Below are 20,412 nucleotides of genomic sequence, written 5' to 3'. Positions count from 1 at the left end.
ATTTTCTAAGTTCGCTATTGTACATCCAAACGCATCCAGAGCTATCGTGGGTGTAAAATCCCCAATTTTAAATATTGTGAATATTTTTCCAAACACAAATACAATTTACTGCGACATAAATAATTTCAATATTAACATTTTAAATGCACCCCCTTGCACAGCACCTCGAACGGACAGGTCGAAAGATTCCACGGCACCCTTGCTGAAATAGCGCGTTGCCTAAAAATCGAAAAAGAAATGAACGCCACTAAGGAGGTTATCTTACTAGCCACAACTAAATACAATAGAACTATCCACTCAGTTACTAATAAAACAACTATAGGAATAATACACTCTAGATCTTCAGAGTTCGAAGCCGAGATTAGTACAAAAATTCAACAGGCCCAGGAAAAAAGCTTAGATTAAATAAATAAAAACAGGACTTGCAAAAGTTATCAGGTCGGCGACAAGGTATATTTGAAATCAAATAAACGCCTGGGGACAATTAAAAATAACGATTCTTCTAGACCTAATTTTAAATTTAAATTTTTGTTCTTTCCTTCTTTCTTGTTTTAGGTTAACGCTTTGGACTTTTATTCTGTCTATGACCTTTTCGAATTTGGGTATCTCGGATACTCCACTAATATTACTTCATGAAACAAAGACTACAATTGACGCTTTTACACAAGACCACATGAGACGAATATTGACTGTGGACGTCGGACGAAGAGATTCTTTGGTGGGTACTTTAAGAGTTCATCATAGGAATGCACGCAGCATTAACATGTTAGGATCAGCCAGACTTCGAGGACTGGGAACAGGTCAAATTTAAACAGAATCAATTAATTGAATCACAGACTAATCAGGTAGAAATAAATTCTAGAGTACAAACTCGTTTAAACGAATTAACCAAAGCAATAAACGCAATTTACAAATCAGACGAAATAGACAAAAGCAACCTTTTCGAAATAACCTTGGCCAAAAATAGAATTATAATAAATGATCTAGAAAATGTAATATTCTCAATAACATTGGCAAAAGTAAACTTAATAAACCCAGCAATTCTGGATGAAATTGATATCAAAGAAATTAATCACGAAAGGCTCACAAATTTTAGCATTACTGATCTTTTAGAAGTATCCCAGATAAAAGCATTTCAAAATAATGATATAATGCACTTCCTCATAAAATACCCCAAAATGTATATGTAAGAAAATTTATATTTACCCAATACGACATAGTAATAGGATTCTAGACTTTGGGGAGGACAACTTAGTCGCTGCTTTTCTTCACGAGCTAAGCCTGCAAAATCTTCAACACATCGAGCGTCTTAAAGAAGAAATTTTAACGAAGCCACTCTTAACTAGCGGTATTACTTTGGTGATCATTCTGGTGTGCCTCCTCGTCACCTATCAACTCCATCGATGTTGCGTTCGTAGCCGCCAGAGCAAGTTGACAGCTGTACTAAAATCTACGCTGAAGAAGTCTGAGGACAGCCTTAAATTTAGGGAGGGAGGAGTTAGCATGGAACCCAGAAATGTTGCAACCGGATGCAATTCTCCAAATCAGCGGTCTATAAGAATGAAATACAAAGCCCGAATCGCTGAGTGGTAGGGGAATGCACCGGACACGAGGCGCTAAGTCAGCGGTCCCACGCTAGCCCCGCTGACCAAGGCGGAAACATATTGCAGCGGGCTATGCAGCGGATGAGAAGTACAAGGTTAGCACTATGCCCATAGCGCCGCCGTTAATTCTGCTCGTTGCTGCCGACGTAGGGCCTTCTGCCCGGCCTTCTTGGAAAAAATTTAAGTTAGCATTAATTAGTTCTTTACAGACTCGAAAGGAATCCAAACGGATTCCCGGATAAATTTAACAACAATAAACGGGATTAATTCCATAAATAAAACTATATTTATCAAAACGGATTTCTAATTAATGTCAATCAACGAACGGGAGTAATTCCAATAAATATAGATTAAAAATTCTAACGAAATATAGTCTTGGGTTTACTTATTTCATGGGATCTACAACCTCAAAGGCATCCGACAATACGGCAAAAGTGGTAAACAATGTCGAAATTGTAGACCAAAAGGAGGACATAACTAAAGTCTACAATGTTTTGTGCCTCATTACTGGACTCTTGATCCTTATATTGATTCTGAATTTCCTCCGGATGTAAAAGCGATCTGTGCAGATTCGTCGGGTCCACGGCCAGAAGCCATCACTAACATAACAATAACCAATGACAATTACTTTATTACTAATTATTTCAAATTCGGCACTATAAAAGTCGTCTGAACAATCAACAACACTCATCAATAATAAATCAACAATTAAATACAAGCAAAAGACCAACGTTTTTATATGAAATTGGAACCAACAGGAGAAACCACTGCTAGAAGTGCTACCGTCAATCATCGCGAGTGCCGTTTTCACTCTTCTCTTCCTCGCAATTCGTATCGCAATAAAGCGAATACCTTTTTTTCTGTTTGTGAAAAATGACCAACATGGCTCAATTTTAAGAAATGTCAACATAATTTGTATACTCTTGCAGAGGGTATTATAATTTCCGTCAGAAGTTTGCAACGCAGTGAAGGAGACATTTCCGACCCTATGAAGTATATATTCTTGATCAGCATCACTAGGCGAGTCGATCTACCCATGTCCGTCTGTCCATCTGTCCGTCTGTCCGTCCGCCTGTCCGTCCGTTTCTACGCAAACTAGTCTCTCAGTTTTAAAGCTATCTGCATGAAACTTTCCCAAAATTTGTCTTTCTATCGGATCGGACGACTATAGCATATAGCTCCCATAGAAACTATCGAAAAAATAAATAAAAAAAATTATAACTTTTCTGTTTCTTAATTTTTGTTTAGTTCTTCGACATATAGAAATGGTTGAAAATTTCAGAATTACGGTTTAAATTTCATCAAAATCGGACGACTATAGTATATAGCTCCCATAGGAACAACCGAAAAAAAAAATAAAAAAAAAATAACTTTGCTGTTTCTTAGTTTTTTTTAGTTCTTCGATATATATCATAGCAATGGTTAATTATTTTAGAACTACGCTTTAAATTTCATCAAAATCGGACGACTATATCATATAGCTCCCATAGGAACAATCGGTAAAAAAATACAAAAAAATTATAACTTTTGCTGTTTTTTAATTTTTTTTTAGTTCTTCGACATATAGTAATGGTTAAATATTTTAGAATTACGGTTTAAATTACAACAAAATCGGACGACTATATCATAAAGCTCCCATAGAAATAATAAAAATTTATAAAATGACTATCTATTAATTGAGCTGCAAATCATCATAGCTTCAATGTTTTTCAACATATACGCAAGTAAATCATAATTTTAATTGTTTTCAAAAATATTTATTTCTTGCAATAGCTGCAAGGGTATATGAACTTCGTCTTGCCGAATTTTGCTTTCTTTCTTGTTTTTATATAAATTAATTTAACAATTTATTAGTAATGTTAAGTGAATTTGCATTAAAATATATATAATTATGCATGTGTATAATTAATATTCCAAACCCAGAATTCCACAATTAGAGCTCTCGACGATGGAAATAAAAAGGGGTAAGTGAGATGCGTTCGACTTACTGTCAAGCGAACTTTTATAAAAAAAAAAAAAAAATATATATATATATATATGTATATATGTATATACATATTCGTACATCCCTTAACATTTATAAATATATACATTTAAATTATTATTATTTTTATAAATTAACTTTAAATATTATTCTTAAATTTTTATGTATTCTTAATACAAGTATTATATACACCGCTAAGAATATTTCTCAATTTAATTAATTTGGCACCTAAATTTACACTTTTATTTGTCATTGAAAATGAAAAATCTTTTTAATAAATTATAATGTGAAGCAGAACTCAATAATGTCTTGATAAACGTCTATAAAAGGAGGAGCTGGCGCAAATGGAAAAACTCGGGTCAAGAACAATGAGGTAAATTTCGACTGACGACATCGCATTGCAGTGGCCGGCAGCGATCCATCGGCATACGGAACGTATGAAGGGGCAGGGTAAAACAGCCACACGCTGCCGATCGAAATTCGGTCAAGCGCTTGAGATAGCTACTTGAGAAGCTTGTGGGCAACGACGACAAATGACAAAACGAACTGAACGAGCTCTATCTTTTTCATTGGGCACGATAAAATTATTCTTGCTATGTAGGGGAGGGAGTGGTTTCCAAAGAACCCACCCCGTCCGGCTAACTGAGCCGGCACCCAGTGTGCCTACCCAGGACGCAACTCCCTCGGCCCAAGTCCTTTGGACTGGCACTAATAGACCGACGTAACAAGGCACATGATGTTTTTAAATAGCATTTTTATCAGCTTGTCTTAAGTTCTTTAGGGTGTAACATGCCGCTTGTCGTGCGCAAAAAAAAAATTCACACAGCACCCATGTTCTAGGTAAAATCCCTGGTCTTTTTCACTTAAGCGCCAGCTAAGTGAGTTTTTATTCTTAACAGATAGAAGTTCTGTTAAGCACTATCAGCTGATTGTCAAAAAGCATCGCTGTGCAATACTAGCAGCTGTCAGAAAAACGGAAGAAAAAAGGAAAAGATTGGAAAAAGCTAGAAAGTTTAGAACTCAGAGTGCTTAACCTGGCAGTGTTTTCACATTCACGTTCTCGGCTTAATCTTCAGAATTGGCAACTGGTTAGGAATTCTATAATTACGCCCAGCGTGGAGAAACTCAGTGCACACCTGAGCTGCATATGCTGTGCTAGGTATCCTCGTGAAATAGGAAAAACACGTGTGAATTTCATGTCCTTCAAATTCGATCCTTATTTCCTACTTGAGTAGATACTTTTGTTAACAAAAGTCCCTAGCAACCTATGTGATTTGAAAGTGATCACCAGCTTTCCGCGCGGCATAGTCTTGACGAGATTAACTTAAACGGTCGAGACACAGTTCATATCGTTCTAGTGGAGTGATGTAGACACTCTGGAGTCATCCAAACGCTTTCGATCCCGCTTTCATCTAGATTGGTATTCAGCAGCCTCACAGCTGAAGATCTTTCCGCAAGGGAACCGTAAATACATGTATGCGCACTTTAATTCTGCGATTCTATATCACTCCCTCTCAAATTTTTTGGTTGAGGCTAAGAAATTTGTTTTAAGCACTATGTATCGAAAACACCTTAGTCACCTTTTTGTACTTCTGTTCTAACCGGCCTTATGAATTTACAAAGTGTCTCAGTGAAATGAATAAAAGCATTAAGCTACAAGATAAATTCCTAATATCCAAGATGGCCGTTATGAATGCGTAGATCAGTGGCTTTACAACAGTAAAAATAAAATTTTATTAAAACTCTTTTTATAAGTGCATACCAGCCACGAAGGCCATAATATTTATACATTTTTTTTAGAGTCAACTTAGTTATCTTTAATAGAAGTATTATTTACAGCAACCCTTATGCACTCCAATACTATTAAGATATTCTCTTAACCTAAAGTACATATATGTACATATAGAAAAACCTGACATCGGGTAAAGTACGAACGTTTATCTGAAATTAATCTTTTCGTAAATTAGATTCAATGATATTGGCCAATTTAATCGTTACTTTGGCCCTTATGGCATAAGCTGCGTTAGACGTTAGTCAAAAAATGTTAACAAGAAGATTACAAATTTACCAAGAGATAAATAAAATTTGATATTAGCTTATAATAATCAAACCAAAATACTACTTCTGCTGAAGGGATAGTGCAAATTAATATATCAATTTCTTAAACTTTGGCTCAAGAAACGCAATAGGTGGTGAACAGGCAGAAGCCAATGACGCCCAAACGCCGTCTTGGGGTTCGCGAAGAACACCAGGTCTAGTGCCGATCGAATTAGGCAAATTATAGAGAATTGGAATTCCCAGGATACTCATCCAGGTCCGTAGATGATTTATATATAGGATTGAGGCACTTACCAGGAAGACTTTGGGGGAAGTTACAGAATTACTTGCTCGCTATGCTAGTATGCTATGCTAGTTAAGTTTGTTGATAGCCAGATAAGGATTTATCCATTGGCGAATAAATAAATAAATAAACAAATAATTAATTTATTTAAGGGTAGTGCTAGCGAATGGTACTGGTGATTCCGCAAAATTGTCCCTATGGTAACTTGGACTTCGAAGTCTTTTGATCTATTTTATGACGAAATGCTGGTCATCGCTGATAAGCTTGCGCAACCTTCGAGCAAAACTTTTACCAGAAGTTCGCACTATGGAACGAGACTTCGGCAACCAACTCGACCGCAAGTGCAAGAGATACCTGCATATATGGGCGCACCACAGGAAGATGACGCGGAAAAGGAAATATATCCAGAGCAGGAAGTTTCTGATGTGTCGGAACTGCGGGGCCCACGGGCACAGATATCAAGATTGCGTAGGAGATCAGAAAGTCTTCTGTTTCGGATGTGGCAAGCCCGAAACATATAAACCCTCGTGCAAGGCTCCAAAAAAGCGGCCCGTGCACCATCGAACGGTGCACGCAAACCAATATCTTTTAGACCCCGACCAAAGAGTAAAAGACCATTCGGGTAGTCCAACCATCCTTGACCCCTCCTCTTTACCAGCCATAACATTGCCCTCATAAGTGAACCACTATTCCGATGTAACAAGAAAGCCAACCAAACCAAACTATCGTCAACGATGTAAATTAGACAAACAAGCTCTGGCATCTATTGTAAATAATAGTCTAGACTGGAGTCCGTATGCAGAAGTATCGTTATTAGGAAAAACAGTTTTAGGACTCATGGATACAGGTGCTGTGTTGGTGATATCCTAGCCACGGAGATGGTAAGGGAACCCTCTCAGTATAAGACAGTACGAGCAATCGTCTACACTGCATATGGTAACAGACATCCTATTGTTGGTCGAATACCTACAAAATATGTTTTAGACGAGAGTCGAAGGTGTTTAAATTCCGACGTTGCCTCAGGAGCTATATATCGGTAACAATTTTTTGAGTAAGTTTAATCTTTTACCAGAATTTCTTTCAAACCAAACCCTCGGTACTTATGTTTCCAGTATCGATATACATGAGATCAATCAATAAAGCATATCACCCTCTTAAAAATCACAACTATCTGCTGTTATCAAGTTATTTCCATCTTTTGCGGAACATGGCTTGGGTAGGACAACTCCATTGGATGTGGGCAATGCCAAACCCATAAAACAGCGACACTATGTGGTGTCCGACACTATGTTTGTGCCCGTGTTGCTTGTATAGAAGCCGGATAAGGTTCGCTTGTGTATCTATAGCAGGAAACTTAATGAAGTAACTATAAAGAATGCATATCCTATGCCTCTCATCGATGAAATTCTTAACCGACTCCCAAGGTCTGAATTCATATCAAGCATTGATTTGAGGGACGCCTACTAGCAAATCCCCCTCGAAGCAGGCGCTCGGGACAAAACATCTTTCACCGTTCCGGGTAAACCGCTTTATAGATACACTGCCTTTCAGGCTTACTAATGCCCCACAAAAGTGATTCAGAGAAGGTGGAAGCTATCCGGGAATTTCCGATTCCCAGGTCTGTTAAACAAGTTCTTAGGCTCTTGGGCTTTACTGGAAGGTAGCATAAATTTATTTATAATAACGCAAGTATAGCTCCTCCGATTACCGATACGTTAAAGCAACACCGTAAGTTTGAGTGGTCCGAGAGTGCACAAGCGGAATTTGAGCTCTGAGCGATGACGTTCGAAGCACCTGCATTGTTTATGCCTGACTTCGATACAGCGTTCGCGACACACTGTGCTAGCCACACTGGCATGGGCGGTGCTCTTATACATACCGACAGCAGTGGCAATGAGGGTCCCATAGCATACATGTCACGAAAACTAAATCGTTGTCAGCGTGGTTATTCGGTTACTATGTAAAGAAGTTAGACCTTATGTCGAGAGTCAATAATTCTCTATCATCATCGACCAAGCGTCTTTAAAATGGTTAATGTCCCAAAGTAATTTGATCTAAAGATTAGCAAGGCTATTCGTTCAAAATCTTGAATCGCTAAACATCGCTCCGGATGCCCTTTCCAGAGGGTTTACGGAAAACTTATCAGCTAACTATACTAAAAACCTAATTGACATGAAATCTGAACACTTTAATTTGACTAAGAATATAATTTGTGAAAACTTCTCAAAATTACCAGACTTGAAAGTAATGATCAATTTTGTTTACCGTCGTTCTGAGCATGCTCACAGCACCCATGTTCAAGGCAAAAGATGGCTGCGATCCCTGGCCTTTTTCACTTAAGCACCAGCTGAGCGGAGAGTTTTTTTCTTAACAGATAGAACTTCTGTTAAGCACTTTCAGCTGATTGTCAAAAAAGCATTAATGAACGAAAGAAAAAACAAATTTTGAAAAAGCTAGAAAACTTAGGACTCTGACTCTGTTCTATTCACAGTGACCCATCGCGCTGATCAGTTTCCCATTAGCTGGTGCGAAATAAACTGTAAAAAACTTTGCGTTGGCCCACTTGGGTATCGACCCCTAGCCTCTGTAATCTTTTAAGTAGCCAACGAAAAAACTCAGGCTGTTCTTAAGCCAGGATTAATACCAGTGAGGTTCTAAGGCAAAATCCGAATTCCGTCCCACAGCATTTTCTTTCCAGACTGTGCCAACCACACGGTAAAAATGAAAGACTGTTCAACTTGGCAGTGTTTTCACATTCATGCACTCTGTTTAATCTCAAGAATTGGCTCCTAGTTAGGAATTTTTAACCTAATCGTGTAATTACGACCAGCGTGGTGAAACCCCCGCTGCAGTCCAGTGCACACCTGCGTTGCATATGTTGTACTAGGGATGCTCGTGGGTGGCTGCTGCGACCCAATAGGCTCATATTTGTAGCTGCGAGCGCGTGTGAATTTCAGATCTACAAAATTCGATCCTTAGTTTCTACTAGACTAGATACTTTTGTCAATAAAAGTCCGTAGCAATCTATGTGATTTGCAAGTGAGTGCATCAAAATGTAGACCTTCAATTGGGATTCACGAAGCAGTGCCTCTAAATCATAAGAATAACTGATTTAATGTACAAGTACAGCCTTCAGCGTGGCTTATACGGTTCAAGTAGAGTGCTGGGGTCATCCTTACGCTTTTGATCCCGCTTTTATTTTACAGCTCATCTACATTGGGATGCAGGAGCCTCACAACGAAAGAGCTTTCAGCGTGGAAATTGCAAACACATGTAAGTGCACTTTTACCCTGCGATTCTAAATCACGCCCTCCCAAACTTTTTGGTTAAGGCTAAAAATTTGTCTTGAGCGCTATGGATCGAAAGCACCTTAGTCTCCTGTTTGTACTACTATACTAACCGGCCTTATGAATTTACAAAGCGTCTCAGTGAAATGAATAAAAGCATTAAGCTACAAGATAAATTCGTAATATACAAGACGGCCGATATGAATGCCCAGATCAGTGGCTCCACAACAGTAAAAATAACTTGATATTTAAATTCTCTTTACCCGTGCATACCAGCCACGGAGCCCATCAAATTTATAAATATTTTCTAGTTTAAACATATTTGTCTTAAATAGTAGTGTTATTTACAGCAATCCTTATGCACTCCAATACTAGTAAGACATTATCTAAACCTAAAGTACATATATGTAAATACTCATCTGAAATTAACCTGTTCGTAAATTTGAATCAATGATATTGGCCAATTTAAACGTTACTTTGGAACCTATGGCATAAGCTGAGTTAGACGTTAGTCAATAAATGTCAACAAGTAAAATAAATATGAACTAAATCTTTTCTAATTAGAACCATGCCGTACCCTGATGCCACGCGATAGCCACCGAGGTCTTTCTTAGGGTCCTGGAATATTTTGGTTTTCCTTGGATTTAACCAGGGCAATGGTAGGGTGGAATTGCTTTAAAAACAAAAATAGATTTCACGGTAGTATAAGCGGCTACATTTCTACTGAATTCCCCCCAATGGACCAGAATGAATCCTGATCGCGCATGCGCGTACACCGCCATAAGTTATCTACCATCTGCTCTATAGCCGAACGAAAAAAAATCAAGTAATAAGCGTTATGTGTTACAACAAATAGAAAGGATAGATAAAATTTATTTTGTAATTGTTCAAAAAATTTGACCTTGCTGTGATCATCGTTAATCCGTGCCAAAATGATAGCGGAATCATTTCAAGCGTTAATTTTTACTGCTTAATCTTGGATTCATTAAGTTTTTATCAATCCACTCTGCAAATAAGCTGCACACAACTCTAGGAAGTGAATAGTCTTTATAATTTTAATTGGATTGACTCTATTTTTGCTGAATATTATTTAAATCATTTATGAGTTCATCAAATAATTCATAAAACAGGTCCCAATTTTCGGAATCTCCAAAGGTACCTGTGGGTACCTGAATTTTTGGTATAGTTTGTAGGTCATCAAATTTTTGACATTCACTTTCTACTTTGTTTGGTACATTTTCCATGTTAATAAGTGTTTTTGTTTGATATAATATCAGTCTACATTTTATTATTAAATCAAATGAATGAATTCAAATATGTAGGTAGGTGGTAGATGACCCTCGCTTAACCAAACCATGCTGATGAGGTGATATTAGCGAGAAACACAAGTGTTGCAAATGAGAAGTAATAAAGGGTATTGCAGACAATTTAGAAATACCTCTATAATTTTATTCATCAGAATTTCCTCCCTTTTTATGAGGTTGAATAATAAAAAAATTATTCCAGATATTTGGAAAAACTGATATTGAGGTAGACAATTGAACAGTTAAAGAATCGGTTTACAAATAGTTGAGGCAGAAATCTTAAGCACGCACACAGGAAGCCGCCCCTGGGGTTATTTGGTGTTGTGGTCTTCAATTGCCTTAGAAGAGAACTTTTTGTTATTACCGGGGAAAAATACAATTTGACCTTTTTTATCTGCGAAGTCAGACTGGAGTTATCTACGAAAAACGCGATCGGTTCTTTAAGTGTGAAGTTGTTTGGAAAAACTTCAGATTTAAAAGTTTTATAAAAGAAAAAAACAAGAAAGGAAGCAGACTTCGGCAAATCGAAATTCATATACCCTTGCAGCTATTGCAAAGATTAAATATTCTTAAAAACATTAAAATTATGATTTACTTGATACGATTAAAAACATTGAAGCTATAATGATTTGCTGCTAAATTATTCGATAGTTCCTATGGCAGCTTTATGAAATCATTTTCCGATATGATATCGTTTTTTGATTTTCGATTTAAAGCGTAAATCTGAATTGTCAAATAATTAAATAATCAAAACGAATTTCTAAAAAAAAAAAATACAAAATAAAAAAGTTAAATTTTAAAAAATATTTAAATATTTTTATTGTTCCCATGGGAGCTATATGTTATAGTCGTCCGATTTTGATGAAATTTAAACCGTAGTTCTGAAATATTTAACCAAGTAAGTTAAATGTGTCAAAGAACTAAAAAAAAAATTAAAAAACATCAAAGTATTGTATTTTTTTATTTATTATTTCGATTGTTCCTATAGGAGCTCTATGCTATAGTCGTCCGATCTGGCTCGTTCCGACTTATATACTACCTGCAATAGAAAGACAACTTTTGGGAAAGTTTCATGCAGATAGCTTTAAAACTGAGAGACTTGTTTGCGTAGAAACGGACGGACAGACGGACATGGCTAGATCGACTCTCCTAGCGATGCTGATCTAGAAAATATATACTTTATAGGGTCGGAAACGTCTCCTTCACTGCGTTGCAAACTTCTGACTGAAATTATAATACCCTCTGCAAGGGTATAAAAAGGAACAGTGAACAAATTTATAAAACAACAAGTTTTTTATTTGATGACCTTTAAAGCCAGTACAGTTTTTAGAGAGCTTAAAATTTAAAGCGCGTAAAAGTTCACTCTGGAAAACCCTAATTTCTTCTAGCAGGACCCAGTTGAAATAGAGGCTTTAAAGTACCAGGTCTTTTATCATTTCCCTGAAAACTACTGACTTGCATGCCTGCCCATCAATATTCTACTCATAATTAGCATTAATGTCGTCCTCTAGCCACCCACTAACATTTTCCGATTCCCGAGCATTTTTTTACACATTTTCCCGGCAAGTTTCTTTTACGAAGGAACAAAAAGGAACCGAAGAAACGAAAGCTAAGGCAATCTCCATAGAGCACACCAGCTGGTGCCAGAGTACTGGCACTTAGTATGCAATATGAGAACTGAAAACTGAAAACAGAAAACAGAAATATTTAACCATTATTAAATGCCGAAGAACTAAAAAAAAATTATAAAAACAGCAAAGTTATAATTTTTTTAATTTTTTTTTTTTGATTGTTCTTATGAGAGCTATATGCTATAGTCGTCCGCCGGCTCGTTCCCAGTTTTATACTACCTGCAATAGAAAGACAACTTTTTGGAAAGTTTTATTCAGATAGCTTTAAAACTGAGGGACTAGTTTGCGTAGAAACGGACGGACAGACGGACATGGCTAGATCGACTCTTTTAGTGATGCTGATCAAGAATATATATACTTTATGGGGTCAGAAATGTATCCTTCACTGCGTTGCAAACTTCTGACTAAAATTATAATACCCTCTGCAAGGGTATACAAATTATGTTGACATATATAGATGTATGTTAATAAAATTAGAAAACTTTTTTTTTAGTATTATTATTATTTTTTTTTTTTGGTTAATATATTAAATATTGGGAAAGTTAGTGAAATCAAAACTTGGAAAATTTATGCGACTATTTATTATTATTTAATATTATAAATTTTTTTTCGTATTTGTATTCCTATATTCATTAATATAGTGAAGAAATTAAAAATTACCCTGTCGAAAGCTGTTTGTGGTGTTTCAGTAATGGTTAATGGGGTCTTTGTATGCGTGGTTATGTTCGCTTTTTGGCATTTTAGACATTTTCGTATGTACTCTGTAATATATCGAGTCATACCTTTCCAAAATTAATGTCTTTTGCCCTTGGCCAAGGTTTTAGAAATACCAGTATGACCTCCTTGAATTGGTTCATCATGGTATGTAGACATAGTTGCTTCTTTTTCCTTTTCAGAATTTGAAGTTGTATTCTTCTAATTTTAGCCTCATACGTGTCAATTTCGAGCTTTGGTTAGTCATTGAGAACAAGTATGTTAAAGGTCTGTGATCTGTTTTGATAATGAAATGTTTGCCATAAGTGTATAGTCGAAAATGCAATATTGCTCAGTGTATTGCAGCTAGTTCCTGCTCGGCAGTACACTTATTACTTTCTCCCTTAATAAAGGCTCTTGATGCATATGCAATGGGAAGTTGGAGTCCGTTAAGGTTTTGAGTTCAAACCGCTCCACATGCTTGCTCACTTGCATCAGTAATTATACAAAATTCTTTTATAAAATCGGGATATTGTAACAAGGTAGGTTTCATAAGTTTTGTTTTTAAATATTCGAATGCGTTTTGGCATTCAGCTGTCCATTCAAAAGGCACATTCTTTTTACATAATCGTGTTATGTGCCGTGAATAGCCGGCGAAATTTTTTATGAATTATATAGTAATTGCAGAATGCCACAAAACGTCTTGCGCTTTCTGCATCGTGTGGGGCCGAATAATTCAGTATGACATCATATTTTTGGTCGTCTGGAAGTATTCCTTTATCTGTGCTCTTATGACCTAGAAAAGTCACCTCATGCATAAAGAATGAACATTTTTGTGGATGTAACTTTAGGTTGTATTTCCTACATTTCTCAAAAACGTCTGTTAAGTTTTTAAGCATATGTTTTTGGGAGCATATATATATCATCCATATTGTTTAGAGCAGACCGCCAGCACCTAGTCAAATGCTCATAGGTGTGCAGGGCTGTTATGCAGCTTTGTTCTTCGTTTTTCTTATCTCGCTACATTTGTCGCGTTATCTATTCAGCTGAGCTACAGCGTAAACATGTACACAAATTTGAAGTCAAGCTTTCGGCAAGTCAGTTATACAAAATCGCTGCAACTCCGAGCACAGCTTATAAAATCAAGAAATAATTTCTATTGAACCTATCGTGCGTTTAATTTATATTTCTAAACTAAAGGGTGGCATTTTGGTTGTTTTCCCCATAAACATTTTGGTTACCCCGACGTGATATTCGTTTAATCGGAGTCTGCATGTCGGTTTTTAACATTGTTTAATATCGTTTAAGCAATAACTTATTTTCGCTGTCGTTTGCTGCTTCTCAGTCACAAACACACGAACACTTTATGTGCGCGCTGCCGGCCGGCCGTTTGTTTTTTTTTGAGCATTTTCGCGCTGTGAAAGAAGCAAAACTGTGTTGTGCTGCAAACATTAAACATAAAAGGAAACGCAATTAATTGTTGTTAAACGCGTATATTGCATACATATATGTGTAAATAGCCGTGTATGTGTATGGTCACATACATTACTTTGCCAAGTCAATGCGCTGTTGCTAGGCAAAAATTTCGGTAAAAAGAACAAAAACAAAGTCAAAGTTCCCGTTACGTTGTTGGCGACGCTCGGTGCATTAACATTTGCGCGGCAATAGGCATATGGTGTTTCCTGCCCTCTGAATCCGGTCAGACAATTAAAAAATGGTTAACCCAGGAGACGCAATTCAGCCTCAAAATGACATCGAGTTTTACCGAGCCAAAGTGCGTTCCGTTTTGCGGCAGTTAAACGCAATGAAAGATTACTTAACTGTTGGAGCTACTGAGCAGTTTGATGAATCTGATGTCCTCGCGCGGCTGAAATGGGTGATCTCAGACTTCGCTGGAAAAACTGGACTTTTCGGAGATTAGTAAAGATATGCGGTTTGAATTTTCCGCAATATTAATGGATTCAAAGGCGAAACTAAATCGGGCCTTAGCAGCTCTGCGCAAACTGCATTTGCCGGGTTCTACAGCTGCCAATTCTACATCCTTTGATATTATAAACAATGCGGATCTTTCTTTCAGATTTAGGAAACCTCGATTGCCAAATCTAGAGATTGCTCGTTTTCAAGGATCGTACTCAGAATGGCCGGACTTTATTGCAACTTTTCACTGGAAATGATGACGGGCTAAGTGATATTGAAAAATTACAATATTTGAGGTCCTCTTTAGGCGGCGTGGCTTTGGAAACAATACGATCGCTCCAGCCCTCAAATGAAAATTATAAAACGGCTTTAAATTTACTTATTAATCGATTTGATAATAAAAATTTACACTTTCGGGCACACTTTCAGGCAATATTTGGTTTAAAAGGTGTCGAGAAGGGATCATCTAAGGGTCTTCGGGAGCTCAGCGTTTGTATGAATTCTGGATGCATTTCTCATTCATATCGTGACACACAAGCTGGATCAAAGGACCCGTGAAAAATGGGAAGATAATTTGTCAATCTCTGAGCTATCTACCTGGGATGCTATGGAGTCGTTTTTGGAGAGAAGTGCCGGATGATGGAAAACTTGGACCAAGCTGTGGTAATACAAACACCACACCATCAGGTGGGAAAAAGCATGCATAGATATAACCCAAGTGTACTGATTACGTCTGCTACTATCCAAACCATCCAATTTGCCTATTTTGCGATGCTTGGGATCATTATTTGCCAAAATGCTCTTAAGCTTGAGTCCCAATCTTCGATATAGGGAAGCAAAGAAAATGCACCTTTGCCTCAACTGTTCACGCAAAGGCCATAGCTTGCAAGTCAACTCATTGTAAAATTTCCACGATTCGTAATGCAATCGCAGGCTTCCGTCGAGATGCACGGATTCTGTGATGCTAGCACAGCAGCTTATATAGCACGTGCTTATATTTGCGGTCGGAGGCCAATGGCAACGCTGAAGCACATCTACTCTGCGCCAAGTCTAGAGTAGCTCCCTTAAAAGCTTTAACAAAACCGAGATTAGAACTTTCAGCAGCGTGTTTGTTGGCTGAGCTTATCGTAAACTTTAAGGAAACCATAGGTTTTGTGTTGGCTTGGATTCGGCAGCCTCCGAGGGAGTTCAACGTATTTGTGTCTAATAGAATCGCGAAAATCCAGGAAATGACGAAAGGAATGGCTTGGCATCATGTTCCAACAGACTTGAATCCGGCGGATGTGGTATCGCGCGGATGTACCCCCAAAGAATTGCTGGAGCACTCCCTTTTGGCAAATGGACCTCTATTTCTACTGAAAGGAGCGTCGAACTGGCCCTCCCTATTAGATGCAGTAAAGAACCTTCCGGAACGGCGTTCCACGGCGCTAATTAAAACCGTTGGCACTGACATATCTATCAACTGCAAGTTTATCAACTTATTCGACAAGTTGCAGCGTGTTTTCGCGTACATTTATCGTTTCATTTCAAATTGCAGAGCCAAATCATTACCTTCAACCATCTATCTTACCGTTGACGAGATCAGCTTCGGAACCGTTCTGCTTCTAAGGAGCATTCAACAGGTTCACATAGCGGTGGAGTATGAGGTTCTTAGCCAAGGCAAGCCTTGTCCTCCGAAGAGCAAGTTGATTTCTCTAAGGCCAATACTTAGCTCTGAGTGTTTACTTCGTGTTGGTGGAAGGCTTCAAAATGCGAGCTTGGACTTCGAGGCTAAGCATCCGATATTGTTACCCAAGGATCATCCGGTCACCAGAGCGATTATCGTCTATTATCATGAGAAATACTTCCACGCAGGGCCACAGGCGTTGCTCGCTGCTTTACGGCAAAGGTATTGGCCACTTGGAGGCCGAAAGTTCGTGGCTAGCGTCATCAACAAATGCGTCAGATGCTTTTGGATGAAGCCTGTGGCTTGGGAACACGTGATCTGCCTGCCAGCAGATCGAGTTCAGCCGAACCCAGCTTTTCACACCACAGGAGTGGACTATTGTGGACCGTTATATCACAAGTCAGAGACCCGGAACAAAGCACCCCACAAGTGCTACATCGCCGTCTTTGTCTGCTTTTCGACGAAGGCTGCGCACTTGGAAGTCGTCCAGGATCTCACAACGGATTCTTTCATTGCAGCTTTGAGAAGATTCATTAGCCTCAGAGGCAGTCCACGTACTATTTGGAGTGATAATGCGCTAAACGAGAGCTAGCGGAACTGAAGGAGTTATTTTTGAGCGAACCGCACACGGCTTCGATAACTTCTTCCTGCTTAGCGAATGGGATTGATTGGAAGTTCATACCCCCGCGTGTCCCACATTTCGGTGGTCTATGGGAGGCGGATGTAAAATCGACAAAATTTCACTTCTACCGAGTTGTCGGTGCAGCCATCTTAGCCCTCGATGAATAAGAACTCTTGCATATGAAATTTCTGCCATTCTTAACTCCCGTCCGCTTTGTCCAATTTCAGAAAACGCTGAAAATTTTGAGGTGCTAACGCCAGCGCGTTTCCTCAAAGGTTCCAGCTACACAAGGTTTCCTGAGCCTGACGTTACTCTTCTTCGCGAAGGCCGGTTAAGCAGTTGGAAAAGAATAACACAAATGCAGCAGCACTTCTGGAAAAGATGGAGCAGAGAGTATTTGTCCTTGTTGCAAGAACGAAGCAAATGGCGGATCAAAACATCCAACGGCCGTCACCAAACTAGCCGCTCTGCCCATCGAATCCCATTTGTTTGGAACCGTGCCTCTTCCAACGGGGGGAGTATGTTTAGAGCAGACCGCCAGCACCTAGTCAAATGCTCATAGGTGTGCGCTGCAAACGCAGGGCTGTTATGCAGCTTTGTTCTTCGTTTTTCTTATCTCGCTACATTTGTCGCGTTATCTATTCAGCTGAGCTACAGCGAAAACATGTACACAAATTTGAAGTCAAGTTTTCGGCAAGTCAGTTATACAAAATCGCTGCAACTCCGAGCACAGCTTATAAAATCAAGAAATAATTTCAATTGAACCTATCGTGCGTTTAATTTATATTTCTAAACTAAAGGGTGGCACTTTGGTTGTTTTCCCCATAAACATTTTGGTGACCCCGACGTGATATTCGTCTAATCGAAATCTGCATGTCGGTTTTTAACATTGTTTAATTTCGTTAAAGCAATAACTTATTTTCGCTGCCGTTTGCTGCATCTCAGTCACAAACACACGCGCTGCCGGCCGGCCGGCCGTTTGTTTTTTTTTTTTAACATTTTCGCGCTGTGAAAGAAGCAAAACTGTGTTGTGCTGCAAACATTAAACATAAAAGGAAACGCAATTAATTGTTGTTAAACGCGTATATTGCATACATATATGTGTAAATAGCCGTGTATATGTATGGTCACATACATTACTTTGCCAAGTCAATGCGCTGTTACTAGGCAAAAATTTCGGTAAAAAGAACAAAAACAAAGTCAAAGTTCCCGTTACGTTGTTGGCGACGCTCGGTGCATTAGCATTTGCGCGGCAATAGGCATAGGGTGTTTCCTGCCCTCTGAATCCGGTCAGACAATTAAAAAAAAAAAAAATGGTTAACCCGGAAGACGCGATTCAGCCTAAAAATGATGCTCCCAGTGACATCGAGTTTTACCGAGCCAAAGTGCGTTCCGTTTTGCGGCAGTTAAACGCAATGAAAGATTACTTAACTGCTGGAGCTACTGAGCAGTTTGATGAATCTGATATCCTCGCGCGGCTGGAGTGGGTGATCTCTATGAACTTGGAATTCGATTCTGCACAGACTTCGCTGGAAAAACTGGACTTTTCGGAGATTAGTAAAGATATGCGGTTTGAATTTTCCGCAATCTTAATGGATTCAAAGGCGAAACTAATTCGGGCCTTAGCAGCTCTGCGCAAACTGCATTTGCCGGGTTCCACAGCTGCCAATTCTAAAACCTTTGATATTATAAACAATGGGGATATTTCTTTCAGTTTTAGGAAGCCTCGATTGCCAAATCTAGAGATTGCTCGTTTTCAAGGATCGTACTCAGAATGGCCGGACTTTATTGCAACTGGTGAAATGGTGACGAGCTAAGTGATATTGAAAATTACAATATAAGAGTTCCTTTTCAGGCGGCGTGGCTTTGGAAACCATACGATCGCTCGAGCCCTCAAATGAAAATTATAAAAAGGCTTTAAATTTACTTATTAATCGAATTGACAATAAAGTTTTACACTTTTAAGCACACGTTTAGGCAATTATTGGTTTAAAAGGTGTCGAGAAGGGATTAGCTAAGGATCTTCGAGAGCTCAGCGATTGGATGAATTCGCATCTTCGAGCAATCCGTACCCTGGCCACTACACAAAAAATTGTGGATGGATTTCTCATTGATATCGTGACACACAAGCTGGATCAAAGGACCCGTGAAAAATGGGAAGATGATTGGTCAATCTCTGAGCTATCTACCTGGGATTCTATGGAGTCGTTTTTGGAGAGAAGTGCCGGATGATGGAAAACTTGGACCAAGCTGTGGTAATTCAAACACCACACCATCAGGTGGGAAAAAGCATGCATAGATATAACCCAAGTGTACTGATTACGTCTGCTACTATCCAAACCATCCAATTTGCCTATTTTGCGATGCTTGGGATCATTATTTGCCAAAATGCTCTTAAGCTTGAGTCCCAATCTTCGATATAGGGAAGCAAAGAAAATGCACCTTTGCCTCAACTGTTCACGCAAAGGCCATAGCTTGCAAGTCAACTCATTGTAAAATTTCCACGATTCGTAATGCAATCGCAGGCTTCCGTCGAGATGCACGGATTCTGTGATGCTAGCACAGCAGCTTATATAGCACGTGCTTATATTTGCGGTCGGAGGCCAATGGCAACGCTGAAGCACATCTACTCTGCGCCAAGTCTAGAGTAGCTCCCTTAAAAGCTTTAACAAAACCGAGATTAGAACTTTCAGCAGCGTGTTTGTTGGCTGAGCTTATCGTAAACTTTAAGGAAACCATAGGTTTTGTGTTGGCTTGGATTCGGCAGCCTCCGAGGGAGTTCAACGTATTTGTGTCTAATAGAATCGCGAAAATCCAGGAAATGACGAAAGGAATGGCTTGGCATCATGTTCCAACAGACTTGAATCCGGCGGATGTGGTATCGCGCGGATGTACCCCCAAAGAATTGCTGGAGCACTCCCTTTTGGCAAATGGACCTCCATTTCTACTGAAAGGAGCGTCGAACTGGCCCTCCCTATTAGAGTAAAGAACCTTCCGGAACGGCGTTCCACGGCGCTAATTAAAACCGTTGGCACTGACATATCTATCAACTGCAAGTTTATCAACTTATTCGACAAGTTGCAGCGTGTTTTCGCGTACATTTATCGTTTCATTTCAAATTGCAGAGCCAAATCATTACCTTCAACCATCTATCTTACCGTTGACGAGATCAGCTTCGGAACCGTTCTGCTTCTAAGGAGCATTCAACAGGTTCACATAGCGGTGGAGTATGAGGTTCTTAGCCAAGGCAAGCCTTGTCCTCCGAAGAGCAAGTTGATTTCTCTAAGGCCAATACTTAGCTCTGAGGGTTTACTTCGTGTTGGTGGAAGGCTTCAAAATGCGAGCTTGGACTACGAGGCTACG

General features: G+C 38.9%; 2 protein-coding genes across 2 annotated transcripts in view; one reads left to right on the top strand and one right to left on the bottom strand.

Annotated features, from left to right (window-relative positions):
• Nucleotides 1–20,412, bottom strand: part of LOC128263953 (meiosis regulator and mRNA stability factor 1-like) — a 518,128-nt gene that overhangs the window by 473,384 nt on the left and 24,332 nt on the right. The gene's annotated exons all lie outside the window — the stretch shown is intronic.
• LOC128263952 (uncharacterized) lies at nucleotides 15,929–17,019 on the top strand. Its single transcript, XM_052999230.1, has one exon. The coding sequence runs from the start codon at nucleotides 15,991–15,993 to the stop codon at nucleotides 17,017–17,019; it is 1,029 nt and encodes a 342-aa protein (XP_052855190.1). The 5' UTR covers nucleotides 15,929–15,990.

Source organism: Drosophila gunungcola, unplaced genomic scaffold (assembly GCF_025200985.1).
Source record: "Drosophila gunungcola strain Sukarami unplaced genomic scaffold, Dgunungcola_SK_2 000033F, whole genome shotgun sequence".
Lineage (NCBI taxonomy): Eukaryota > Metazoa > Arthropoda > Insecta > Diptera > Drosophilidae > Drosophila > Drosophila gunungcola.
This window is presented reverse-complemented; position numbering and strand designations above follow the sequence as displayed.